The sequence below is a fragment of the Nannospalax galili genome, unplaced genomic scaffold (assembly GCF_000622305.1).
Source record: "Nannospalax galili isolate Female #2095 unplaced genomic scaffold, S.galili_v1.0 scaffold542, whole genome shotgun sequence".
NCBI classification, from domain to species: Eukaryota; Metazoa; Chordata; class Mammalia; order Rodentia; family Spalacidae; genus Nannospalax; species Nannospalax galili.
The window spans coordinates 442,293-456,243 of NW_008349083.1; the positions used below are offsets into that span (position 1 = coordinate 442,293).

The 13,951-nt window shown below is 45.0% G+C and overlaps 1 protein-coding gene across 3 annotated transcripts in view; it reads left to right on the forward strand.

Annotated features, from left to right (window-relative positions):
* Positions 1-3,077: 3,077 nt before the first annotated feature.
* The window catches only part of Gadl1 (glutamate decarboxylase like 1), a 172,767-nt gene continuing 161,893 nt past the window's right edge, over positions 3,078-13,951 (forward strand). Inside the window, exons 1-3 of one of the 3 annotated variants that reach the window (XM_008846468.3) lie at positions 3,078-3,237; positions 9,874-10,000; positions 12,453-12,543. In XM_008846468.3, coding sequence (XP_008844690.1) covers positions 3,085-3,237; positions 9,874-10,000; positions 12,453-12,543 — 371 coding nt within the window. In that variant the 5' untranslated portion in view covers positions 3,078-3,084. Of the gene's footprint in view, positions 3,238-8,887; positions 9,003-9,319; positions 9,411-9,873; positions 10,001-12,452; positions 12,544-13,951 lie in introns of those variants that run through there. The other 2 variants (XM_029570086.1, XM_029570087.1) reach the window with 2 other exon arrangements.

Genomic DNA, 13,951 nt, shown 5'->3' on the forward strand with positions numbered 1-13,951 from the left:
GAAAGAGAGAGAGAGAGAGAGAGAGAGAGAGAGAGAGGGAGGTAAAAGCTACTGTTAATCCCTGGGCAATAGAAATCTGAAATCCCACTAATGAGGTTCAAAAAAAAGCTCACATTTTGTGTGTTTAATAACAGCATACTGCCTTCTGACACAACCAGGCTTTCTGGAATAATTGCCCTCTTTTCCATTTTATTTTTAAGACCTAAAATACTATTTTTGAGGGGGAAGTTCCTTCTCATGCAAGGCATTTCCATGAAAAAGATCCCCACTGGGGCTTCCTCGCTTTGCCCTAACCTACATTCACTGCACCCTTTGAAGTGGACTGTAATTGGAGGATGGGAAAGTAGTTGAGCTCCATCCCTGGGCTCTGGACACCCCCTCCCAAGGAATGGAAGTGGACATGGGGACTGCAGACCCTGCCTGTCCCAAACTCGGGACATCTGCCCAAGACATATGCATCTGATATCTTTATCAGCAATAGTGTTAAAGGGTTTAGCAAGCCACAGAACTTTACTAGAATATTTAATTTTCAGAAGAAATTTGTCTGAGGCATAAAAAATAAATAAATAAATATGAATATTGTTTGATCCTTCGCAAAGCATAGAAATATTCCAAAATAATATAATTAGATAGTTTTGAAAATAGACCAACAATGTGTTTAGATGGATTTAAAATGTAAGATGCTTTGTAGAGGTGCAGGACTAAAAAATACTTTCATAAATTGTTTCTTAAATTTCCACAGCTAACTGAACCTGTGGATTATAAGGGGGGGGGCGGAGAATCGAATAAGAACTTGTAGCAGATACTGTTTGTACTGTTTGGCTATCTGGGTTAGGCTCCAGGAGCAGTTTCTGTGGAAGGCTATTTTGGGGAAGTAGCAAACCTCCCTCTTAGATATAGATTTCTAGGTTGGCTTTCAGCCTTTAGTTGCTCGTCCAGCTGTGTAGTCCTGAGCGTGTTCAGCTCCTGCCTTCTGCCTGGACTGGAACTGCACCATGAGAGGCTGAAGGCACCGCAGACAGGGCGGCAGGAGCCTTTGTTCTGGGTGCTTCTTGTTATCCTTTCTGAGGGATTGGGCTGTGAACGTAGGGAGGGATTTGAAGGACAGCACAGTGCCTCTGAATCAGAGAGCCATTTAGCCAGTAGTCTTTAAATATGAAATTAGGATGAATGGCATATTTGTATCATTTAGTCTTCCTTAAGAGTGGCTGAAAAGGAAAATATGATTAAGCTTAAATGACAGGACATTGTATGTTCATGCAGTAGGTCTTTGCTTGTGTTTAGAAAGATCTTTTCTTCCCTCCCTCCTCCCTTCCTTCCCTCTCTCTTTCTGTCTCTTTCTTTATTACACTTTGCTCTCTGTCTCTGTCTCCCTGTGTCTCTGTCTGTCCTTCCTTTTTATCTTTGATATAGTTTCATTTTCTAGTTGGAGCTGATTTGAAATTCACTATGTAGCCCAAGTTGACCTCAAATTCCTGTCAATCCCCCTGCCTCAGACTCCCAAAGTGCTGGAATTACAGTCATGAGACACCTCAGGTCTTTTTCACGTGTGTTTGATGTGCTTATAGGAGTGAGTTGGATGAGCTATGGGACTTTCCCAGACCTCTGGGCATGCCCACATGCTGAAGAAGACAGTCTTTGAAAGACAGGAACTTACTTTTGTGTAGACTTTGAAATTTAGCTCATAGGGAAACTGCCAGTGAACCACCTGCACCTGAAGGAAGAGGGCATTTCCATTTAGAGAGACACGTGGGTGAGGCCTGTCCTTCAAGAAGGAGACGACAAGTTCTCTGCCTTTGAAGATTTCTGTGTTTGCTTTCTTGAAGGTACCCAGATGACCCCTCGGCTTCTTCTGTGATTCAGACACATCAAATATAGGATTTTTATAAATATAAAATTCTATTTGATATTCCATTTTAGGAGTGTATTCTTGCTTTCTGTGGGAAAACAATTTGTGTGTGGCTGGGTTCCATTGTCTGTATTCCCACACAGTGCTTCTTCCTAGGACTGAGAGATGCTAAGCTTATAAAAGGAAAGAAGGATGGAGAATTTTGACTCAGTTGTGTGATCTTGCTGCTTGATGGAGTAGAATCTGAAGTTATGAACAAATACATGCTGTAAATTCCAAGAGGGCAAGGGCTGGGGATGTAGCTTAATTAGTAGTGTATGCACCCAGCATGCATGAAGCCCTGAGTCAGATCTATAGCACAGCATAAACCAGGCATGGGGGTATGCACGTCTAATCTCAGCACTTGGATGGTGGAGGCTGGAGGATCAGGAGTTCAAAGTCATCCTTGGCTATATAGCAAGGTGGAGGCCAACTTGTCTCAAAACGAACAAATAAGCAAGCAAGCAAACAAACAAACAGAAATGAAGCTTATGACATAGAAGCAGTGTTAACTTCCAGTGGGATTAGAAGAGGTATTTCCCCTTCTCTTTCCCCAAATAGACATCTAACTCCTTATCTCTATCTCTCTGTTTTGCTGAGGTGGGAGCAGGGGTGAATCTAAGGAATGGAGCCTGTTCTGTGCAAAAGTCACTCACTGTCTTTGAGCAGTGCTTGTCTTGTAAAACATCTCTCTGGCAAGGGAGTAGAATTGGTTTTCAGTTTCACCATTCAGCATGTGCACAGTGACAACCTTCCCAGCCAGTCCTGATGTGACACTGAACCAGTGGCCCTCCACTCCAGGAGCTAACACAGCCCAACACAGAGGAACACATGCCGTAAGATGGCTTTTCTTACTTTACAAATCAAGAGCTTTGTGAAATTTTCTTAAGTCTCTCATGCTGTGGGGCACCATAAACAACTGTGAACATCAGTATTCTAAATGGTCCCTTCATATGTAAAAAGAAAATATGCCAAGGGACAAAGGGGGTTAACAGGAAGTTGGGGACAAGAAAGGAAAGGTGGACAGATGTGGGGTGAAATGTGCTTAACAAATAATATGGATATGTAGGGAAGTTATAAACAAATGCCATTTGTAGAGTGACTGGTTTTATTTCTTTGCCTGTATTCTGTTGTGTGAACTCATTAGAGTCTCTCAAACACTCTGTGTGCTTCCAGGAGCCCCTGATCGGCAGGAGATGACCCCAAGTAAGAAGAGCCCTGTTCTTGTGGATGGGGTTGTACTGAATGGCCCCCAAACAGACGTGAAAGCGGGAGAAAAATTTGTTGAAGAAACCTGTAGGCTAATAATGGAAGAAGTAGTTTTGAAAGCCACAGACGTCAATGAAAAGGTAAAAAGAAAACCCATAATACTAGTGGGGGTTGGGGCAGCGGCTCAGTGGGTGGAGTCTTTGCCATGAAAGCATGAAGACCCGAGTTTGGAACCCCAGAACCCATGTAAAATTGTGCACAGTAACACACACACCTGGAATCCCATTGCTCCTATAGCAAGATGAGCAGGACAGGAGAGTCCCTGGAAACCCAAAGGCCAGCTAGCTCAGTATACACAGAGGTAAATAACAAACAGAGCCCATGTCAAGCAACGTGAAAAGTGAGGATAGAGACCCGAAGTTGTCCTCCCTGATCTTCACACATGGGCTTTGTCATATATGGTATAAGCATGCCATGCTGGCATTCATCATGGGGGTGGGGGAGAGAGGGAGAGAGAGAGAGAGAGATTAAAAATCCCCAAGAATGGGAAGGATAACAATTTCCCACATCTATGTGGCTCAATCTAAGAGCCCTTGACGTCCAAGGTTTGACTCCTCCAGAGCATTGCCTCCTGGGGATGTCTGATGCCATAGTTGGGGCCACCTCCCTCGCTGGCCACCATGTGGCACCTACTTTCCTGAAGGACTGGCTCTTTCCTGTTGGTTCTCACTTACTGGGAGATTGACCCCAGGGCTTAACTGGAGGAGAAGGCCATGAAGCACAGGGAGGAAGCCCCTTCCCTGCCCTGCGTAATAATTTGATTATAAGGACTCCGCCACAGGAAAACGTGTTCCCGTTTTCTCATGTACTTTATGTCACTAGTGAAAATCAAGAAGAATGGGGAAAAAGCTGCAATACTTTTCAAATTTATCTAAAAGTCCTTAGAAGCTTGCCTGAGGTCAGACTAAAATTCTTGGGGTATTAAATCTGACTCCTGGCTGATACTGATTACTAGGTCTAGGATGGAAATATAGGCTCAGAATGAGGCTTAAGTGAAGCTTAGATTCCCTTCAGGCAGCATCTACTGTAAACATACTCCATACTGGGCTCTGCTCGAAGGCCCAGGCCATGTATACTGTACATTTAATCTTTACACATGGGACTGAGGATATAATAGTTTTAATTGCCAACATGACACACCCAGTAGCGGGAACCTCATTTGAAGAATTTCCTCCATCGGGTTTTCTGTGGGATATTTTCTTAACTGCCGATTGGTGTAGGAGGGCCTAGCTTGCTGTGGGAGGCACCGTCCCTGGGCAGGTGGCCTGGCTTGTATGAGAGAAGTAGCTGAGAAAGATAAGGGAAAAGACCAAGAAGCAATGTTCCTTCATGTATCCGCTTTAGCGGAGACAGCTTATTCTATAAAGGAAATGAGCCATAAGCATCAAGACCCGAGTTTCATCCCCAGTTCCCACATACAAAAGCTCAGTGCGATGGTGTGAACTTATAACATCAGCCCAAGGAGATGGAAGTAGACAGATCCGTGGGACTCCCTGTCCAGCCACCCTGGCTTCCTCAGGTGAGCTCTAGGCCAATGAAAGATCCTGTCTCGAGAAAACAAAGTGGATGGGACCTCCTTAGGAATGACAGCTGAGGCTGTCCTCTGGCTTTCACATGCACAGGCACACATGTGCACCTGCACATATATATGCACGCACAGGAACACAGACTCACAGGCATTCACATACACACATGCATATACTCAAATAATCCTTAGAAAAGTCTTAGAGAAGCAAGTATGTTAACTGTTAGTGTTTTAGAAAGGAGGGAGAAAGTGAGGTGTGTGGAGGTCACATATCTTGACCAGGTCACATACGAGCAAGTGTCAGAGCCAAGGCTAAAATCCAGGCAGAAGGGCTTCAGCATCTGCATTCTTAACCTGTCCTTCACACACCCGAGACGCCTCTAAAACCTGCTAAATTGTCTTTGATCACTGCAATCACTTTTCCTATTGGAATTGGATTACCACAAATGAACACGCAGGGGAGAATTTTTTCCCTAATTATGTGAGCTGGAAGTAAATGCCATTTGTAACAGAATTTGAAGGTGATGGTATTTATTCTGAAATGTTGGCCACTAATAAGAAAACTAGCAAAGTAGGTTGTCATGATCTCTGAGCATGTCACTATCTCTTGAACAAGTTCAAGGCAAAATTGATGGTGGTAGTTCTTATCCATCCAGAGGACATATTTATAATCACATATTCATCTCTTCCTTATTTCTTTATGAAATAGTTTGCATCCTCTTTGCTTAGGTGCTTGCTTCTCCACTGGCGAAGCTTATTTTTTATTATTTCCTTTTCATTCTTGTATGTTTTGACATTCATTTGTCCTTTGGGTTTTCATACACATGTACAATGCATTTTGATCATTTTCCTCCCCCACTACACCGTCCAACTCTTCCCACACCTCCTCCACTGTGTCCTCCTCCCAGCTTCATGTCCAGTTACCGCTGCTGGTTGGAGTGCCAGTCATCCATTGGATCATGGGCAACCACCCAAAGACTGCCTCCCTGGAGATCATCCATCAGCTGCCAGTACCAGCTGGACTAGAGGTGGGCCTCATGTGCCCCTCCCCTATCCATGCTGGACTGTTGGATTTGTTTTCTGAGACAAGGTCTATGTAACCCAGGCTGACCTCCAACTGATCCTCTTACTTTAGCCCCTTGAGTGCTGGGATTATAGGTGTTAGCTACCATGCCTGGCTAAGTTTTTATTTCTAATTGGCCTTCATTCAGTAATTAAATATTAACTGAATGCTAGCTACTTTAGAGGCATTAAATTGAGCCCTCGAGGAAATAAAGAAGCACAAGATAAAGACCTGGTTTTGAACTGAATTTAGAACCCAAGTGGAAGGGTAAATTTTCATTTGTAACAAGAACAAGGCGGTCCCAGTGAGGGTGGTAAGTGCTGTGAGATGGAGCAGGCGTTTTGGACGTTCACAGAAGTACAGGAACTTTGAGGAAGAGTACAAAGGTTAAATATGATTGTGGAGGGCAGAGAGAAGTTGGGTGGAGGCTCTGGTGTCTAATGATGGCAAAGGAAGCAGGAATAATATTGTGTTAGTGAAAGATGCTCTCAGAACAACAGTAGGTCTCTTTGTCCCCTTGGGAAGAAGGGCTGACACAGAATGTCTAAGGGAGATTAGCCAAGAAGGGGATGTAGGACCCTAATTAAGGGACAGGTGCAATCCTTAGTTGGAACCCCAGGATGACCACAATATAGGGGGTATGTGAGCTTTCTATGCATGCAAAGTTGGGGTGAAAGCTGAGTGGGGTTGAGACAGCAGGTGAAATTTGTCTACAACTAACTTAGTCTACCTTTCCTGAGACCCGACAAGATACCCTTCAAAGGTGGTCTGCAGTGGTGGTCTGCACTGGGCAATAGTCACTTCTAGTTTGTTTTCAGCCACTTAGAAAAATCTGCATTGTAACGTTACATATTCAGTAAAAGATACTCCTTTGGCTGCACAGTTCTAGCCAATTTGAGAAGCCTGGTAGCAAAAAAGATATAGAACAATTATAAGTTAAGCACTTGGAAGGTGGAGGGGTCATCCTCAGCTATGTAGCAAGTTCAAGGCCAGCCTGGGCTACGTGAGTCTCTGTCTCTAAAAGGCAGCAGAGTGGTAGGGAGAGGTGTGGGGTGGTAGCTAGGACAGCTAAGTCAGTAAAGGGGAGCCTGAGTTTGACCCCTAGACTCCATATTAAAGGAAATGACATGGTGGTTCATGCTTGTAATCCCAGCTCAAGGGAGACAGAGACAGGAAGATCCCTGGAGCTTACTGCCAGCCAGGCTAGCCTGATTAGCAAGTTCCAGGCCATAGAGAGACCTTGTTCTCTACCAGTAATGTGGACAGCGGAGGAGTGAAACTTGAGCTTGTCCTCTGACCTCCGCACATATGTGTCCACATATACACACAAAGGCAGAAGGAGAAAACAAAGGTACAGACCAGTTCCACACCCCCACACTCTCCTTTGCCCCTCCTGGCCCCTCCCCCGGCCCCTCTAGCCCCTGTAATCCACTGCGCTTCTTTCTGTCTCTCTAGCTCCTGCTTCAGGAAGCCTTGTACATTGATTCATTTCGTAAGGAGCCTTTGAGACTTGCAGTTTTCCCTCATCAAAGTTCACTTGAGACTCATTTGTGTGCCCGTGGTCGTTCCCCGTAGGTGGTCTCCGGCACTTCTGACTCACCTCTGTCTGCCAGGGATGCATGATGGGAGCTGAATTTCACACTTTTCACACAACTTGCTATTTCCTCCTGTACTTCCCACCTCCCTGGCTTCTCACCCCCCTGGCTGTTCCCCGGTCTCTTGCCTTGCCTCCCCTCCACAGCCAAGCTTTTTAAAGATGTCTGCAGTCCCTCCCTCTGTTCTTCACCTCCTACCTCCTCACTCCAGCACAATCTGGCCTCCACCCCCACCCCTCAAGTCACATTGCTCTTGCCAAGAACACCTCCCTGGTGATGACTCCCAGGAGAGCTTCTTGGTCTTTATCTAACTTGTCTTCTCACCATCATTTGGCAGTGGAATCTTCTCCCTAGAAAACTCTGTTCTTGTCTTGGGTCCCACTAAACCATCCTAGCGGTCTCCCTTCTCCTGTTGTCACCCTCCCTAACATGGGCTGTCCCTGCCATGCCATTCCTTAAGTGTGGACATTTCCCAGGGCTCCTGTCCTCTCTCTGCTAAAGAGCTGTGACATCTGTCCCCTGATACATCAGTCATCACAGGAGGCCTAGTACGCTGTCCCTGATCCTTCATAAGAGCCTCAGATTGATGGGTACATTCATGTCAGCTGTTCTAAAGATGACTTAGGCTAGGCATACTCATGTCTCATTGTCCCTATCAGGTCCTTCTGGAACCCACTACCACCATGATATCCTGTGACCTAGATAGACACCCCAGGTTCATCCTTAGCACACCCCTTTTTCTCAAGTTCAACATTTAATTTATTTCTAAGCTCTGTTGATTCTGCATTTTAAATCCATCTGGAAAGTATAAGCCTTATGTTTACACAGTCTTCCCTCATACAGACTGCCACTATCTGCTCTGTGAGCGATTGCTTTTCCTTCCCGTTTTATTTTTCCTTGGGCTCCTGACACAGCAACCAAAGATATTATCTAAAATGTAGCTATAGCCCTTTCCTGCCCATCCTGAACATTTCAATGTGCTCCATAAAGCCCACCTTGAGCTAGCTTTATCTCCCCATTTAGTCAACACATAGTCATTGAATACCTTAGATTATACTTGAGCCTCATCTTCCCCTCCTTCTCCTCAACAATCCCTTCTGCAACCCATTACAGTCAGAAAACCTGTGTCCTGATGCATCTTTACCAAGCAGCTATAAAGCAGCAAGTTCTGTGTCAGGCATTCAGGGTCCTTAAATGACCAAGCTCGGCTCTTATAGAGATTATATAGGACATAGAAGATGAATAAATAGCTTGGTGATACTTGCTATAGATAGAAGACAGGAGGGCGTTGGGGGTATTAATAGTGATTGCATCTTGGATAGGTGGAAATTTAAGCAAGAGACTCAAGGGTTGCTGTCATTGAGAAATGGAAATATTTGAGCAAATCTTTGCAAAAAGTAGGGACTTCACTATGAAGATAAGTGGGTGAGGGAGACACATCCCAAGTAGAGGGCATAGCTATGCGGACACCCAGTGATGGGATGTCTGGTATGTCCAAGGAACAAGGGGGTGAGTCAGCCAGGATGTGGGATGCTAGATGAGATGGGAGCAGACACGCAGACAGAGAAGCCAACAAAGTAGAATGGTTTTGTGTCCTTGAAAGAAGTTCCACTTTGACCTTGATGGAAATGGAGAGTGAGAAGGAGTGGCTATGGCTTGAGGGTGAGAGGGAGAGAGGGAGAAGGAGAGGGACAGAGGGAGAGGGGGAGAAGGGGAGGGACAGAGGGAGAGGGGGAGAAGGGGAGGGAGAGAGAGGGAGAGGGAGAGGGAGAGAGGGAGAAGCAGAGGGAGAGGGGGAGAGAGAGAGAGCGAGAGGGAGAAGGAGAGGGAGAGGGAGAGGGAGAGAGGGAGAAGCAGAGGGAGAGGGGGAGAGAGAGAGAGCGAGAGGGAGAAGGAGAGGGAGAGGGAGAGGGAGAGAGGGAGAAGCAGAGGGAGAGGGGGAGAGGGAGAGAGGGAGAGGGAGAAGGAGAGGGAGAGGGAGAGGGAGAGAGAGCAGGAGAGAGGGCTGCTCTAGCAACAGGGCTGGCAGATCCTGTGGGGGAAGGGAACAGAAGGAGAGCTCTGAGGAAGGTATATCAGTGCCTTGCTTTGCTTATTGCTTTTCTCTTCCTGGAAATCTATGTTCTAGTTGTATTAAGGTTCCATAACTTCTCACATGTGCTCTGTCTCCTCTGTGGTCCGTTGCTTTTCCTTCCTACAGGCTGCCTTCCTTTCCAGCCTCTGCCACTTACCCCAGAGTGCCCTGTTACTGCCCCCTAACCCCTGCCTGACTCACTCTGCTCTTAGCTCTTACCTTGTGGCACTGGTCTGGTGCTGTTTTTCCTAGGAGATCTAAATGGACCTCTCTAGTCCCAGAGGGATCCACTCTGCTCTCCTAGCTTCCTTCCTGCTGGCCTGAAGCCATAGCAGGTTTGACCCCTAGCTCTCCTAGTCCTTAGGAGCTAACTTTGGACAGAGCCCTGGCTCGTCAAACACCCCCAACCTGGGCGCTGCTGGGAGCTCTCCTAATGGTGTGCTGCTGCTCAATCCCCAGGTGTGTGAGTGGCAGCCCCCTGAACAGCTGAGGCAGCTCCTTGACTTGGAGATGAGGGACAGGGGTGAGCCACAGGACAAGCTGCTGAAACTCTGCCAGGAGGTCATTCGCTTCAGCGTCAAAACCAGTAAGAATTGTGGGGTTCATGTCCTTGACCTATCTCTGATATTCACTTCTTAAAAATATTCTTAATTATTTTTGTTTTATGTGTATGAGTGTATTGTCTGCATGTACATAAGTGCACTTGTGTTAGTGCCCACAGAGGTCAGAAGAGGGTGTTGGATTCCCCTGGAACTGGAGTTACAGATGGTTGTTAGCCACCATGTGAGTGCTGGGACTCAAACCAGGGTCTTCTGCAAGAGCAGTCAGTACTCTTAATTGCTGAGCCAGTTAAGATAACCACCTCTTAATAAAACTGAAGATGCTAAATGTCTGTGGAACAAAAAACTTGGGTCTAACAAATTGTGGTTCTGATGTTGATTTCTGTATTCATCCTTTAATCCCAATACAGATTTGAGGTCAATGCCAAAGATACATTGGTGGGGAGTCTGTTAGACATTAGTCTCTTTCTGGGAAATTCTCATCCTCCATTTGTAACTGGGGCAATCTATTACCATTCATACTTATTATTGCTTAAATTTGGAAAGAAGTTCAAAAAGATGTCTTTAATGCGTAAACAGAAGTAGATTTATTGAGAAGACACTGATTAACTCTTGGCAACTGCTAATTACCTAATTATTTTATCAACTCTGACAAGATCAAAAGTAAAAGCCTTCAGGCAGATGTAAGAGAAATAGGAGGGTTGGGGATGTGGCTCAGTTGGTCGAGTGCTTGTCTAGCGTGCACGAAGCCCTGGCTCAGTCTCTAGCACCACACAAAGCAGATGTGGTAGTGCACACCTGTAATCTCAGTATTTAGGAGGTGGAGGCCATAGGGTCACAAATTCAAGGTCATCTTCAGCTACAGAGTGAGTTCTAGGCCAGCCTGGGCTACATGAGACCTTGTCTCAAAAAAATTTTAAAGTCAACAAGAAAAACACATCCATGTTAAGTTTTGGTGTGACTTTCTCAGGAACGACATCGCTACTATGGCTTTTCACTAAGCACAGTAATAGTGTGTCACTAGCCAGATTGTCACCATAGGACATACACCCAGAGAAGAAGTTTCAAAGGGGGCACACTAACTTTCTAGAATACACACGTCCTCTTGTGGTGTGAAGATAATCTGGCACTTAATCTATACAAGCATTATGCTTTGTGAATTGTGACACTGAGCTAAACTTAGTGGAAAAAACACCATAAAATCCTGGCTAAAAATAATTGGATTAGATTCCCTTGGGAAAGTCTGGTACGTGTATCAAAAACTCAGCATTTCACAAGCAGAGATACCTATCTCGTTATTATAGTGCCTGTCAGAAGTGTAGAATGACATTTAATGCAATAGAATTTTCTTTCAGTTTACTGGGTATTTTCCATAATGTTACCATGGAAATCAATCATAAATTAACACAGAACTTTAAAAAATCCTATTAAAATTACTTGTAGCAATGTCTGCATGTCTTTGCCAGATCAGAGAGAATTTTCCATGTTTCAACTGAAAAGACATTTACTTAGATTTTTTTTAACTGAACCCATGGTTTAAAGAGAAAGAAAAAGAAACCCATTAAATTCTGTAATATACTGAGACAACACTAACCAACATGGTCCTCACATGTCCTAAATTAGAACGAGCCCCCTGCCTTTGTGTTCTTTGTCATGCTGGGTTTCTTATGACTGAGAATGTCAAGCCAGTTAGCCTGGTGTTTGGTGTGAATATTCACACTGTGGAAAGCCCAAGACCTTTAGAGTCCTTTTATATTGAGGAAAGAGGAAAGAATAAAAAAAAAGCAGGAAGTTCTAACTCCATGATGGAGTCTTAAAGGAGCTCACGTTTGAAGTAGGTTGAATCTGGAAGTGTCTGAGCTGAGCCAGGGGATGAATCACATCTCACCCCATCTGCTTCAAGCCACTCATGCTCTGCAGCCCAAGGACTGAAAAGGCCATTTTCTCACTGTCTCTAGAGGTGGACCCCATTGCTTGTGAAACATATTTGAAGTTGAGAGCAGTGCGCATGAACATCGATACTCTCTGAAGACACCAGCAGGCTGTGGCACTTGGAAAAACGATGCTAAGATCTGTTTCTCCAGGGCACCGCGTGGGTGTGGACTGCTGGAGAGAGCAGAGGTTAAAGCAAAGGTCTTGAGTGCTCCAGTTTTAATGAGAAACATTGCCTTGGAGACAGTTATGCAAAAGAGCTTGAGGGCTGGGAAGACAGCTCCTGCTGATAAAGTGCTTGCCACATGAACCTGAGGACCATTTCCAGCACCCAAAGTCTTCTTCCATCCCTGCCCAGTTGACAAGGCCTTCCCAACATATCAGAATCCTTACCTCTGTCCTGTAGGTTTCTTTGCCCATTCTGAATATCCTATAAATGGAATTACATTACATCTGTCTTGATGCTTACATGGCTGCTTTCCTTGTCTGAAAGATCCGTTGTTACTCCACCACTGCATAGGTGAATATTTTGTTTTCCATTTACAGATCACCCAAGATTTTTCAACCAGTTGTATGCTGGGCTTGATTACTACTCCTTGGCAGGCCGGTTTATCACAGAAGCATTAAATCCGAGCATGTAAGTGCTGTGCAACTGGAAGTTAGCGATGGTGATTAATTCCATGAAATCTTATTTTATGAATTTCTCTCTAATGATTTGTCTCGCAAAGTCTCAGGATTAGGAATGCAGTCTTAGGACTCCAAACCATATTGGAGGAGTTGTGAGATAGGTTTATCAGGCATGGGTGCATTCAATAAACAGAGAAACCGGTTAAGCAAATCACTATTGACCCGTGATCAAAAAGCTATGTGTATGCTACGTATTAGAGACCAAATTAAAGACAAACCTTGGGCTAAGGAGATGGTTCCATTGGTAAAGTGCTTGCCTCACAAGCACGAGGACCTGAGTTTAGCCCCTGGAATCCAAGTGAAAAGTCAGGTATGGTAGTGTTTGCTTGTAATTCCAAAAAGCCTAGCCTACCTGTTGACCTCTAGGCCACTGAGAGACCCTGTTTCAAAACAAGGTGGTGTATGCCGTTAATCCCAGCACTCGGGAGGCAGAGGCAGGCAGATCTCTGTGAGTTCGAGGCCAGCCTGGTCTATATAGTGAGTTCCAGGCCAGCTGGGGCTACAGGGAGACCCTGTCTCAAAAAAAACCAAACCAAACAAAAAGAACTCAAGATGAATGGCTCCTGAAGAACCACACCTAAGGGTGTCCTCTGACCTATACATGCATGCAAATGCACACACACACATGTACAAAACATGTAAATGTACATACATATGAACAAGCACATATACACACACACACACACACACACACACACACGAATCTATCCTTGGGAAGTATAAAGCCTGGTGAAAGAAAAGCCATACTAAATATCATTAATGTAAAATGAACAAATAATTATAACTTTCCCTTAGAGACAGGTATGTTGTGTTATAAAAATTAAGTGGAGAAATGTTTCTTGGTTGGTCCTAGGAAAGCCTTTGCTTTGAAAAAGTAACAGCTAAGAGAAGGATTGGTAAGAGTTAACTAGGTGAATGTGAGAGGGACAAGTTACAAGTACTGAGAACGGCATGTACAAAGGCCCTGTGGTGGGAGGCAGAATGCCACACTCTGTGTTGAAAGGTCAGTGTGGGTGTAGCTGACAGAACAACAGGGATTGTAGTGGAAGACAAGACCAAAGAGATTTAGAGAGGCAGACTCTCAGGGCCTTGCATTCCATGCTCATGAGCTACTCCACATACTTGAGTGTTTCAAAATCATTGGGTGACATTTGCTGTTCAAAAATGCCAGGGGAGCCAGGGGAGCCAGGAGTGGCGGTACACGCCTTTAATCCCAGCACCCGGCAGGCAGAGGCAGGCAGGTCTCTGAGTTAAAAGCTAGCCTGGTCTCCATAGTGAGTTCCAGGCAGGCTGGAACTAGGGAGACCCTGTCATATCGTCATCATCATCATTACCATCATCATCATCATAGATCGGAA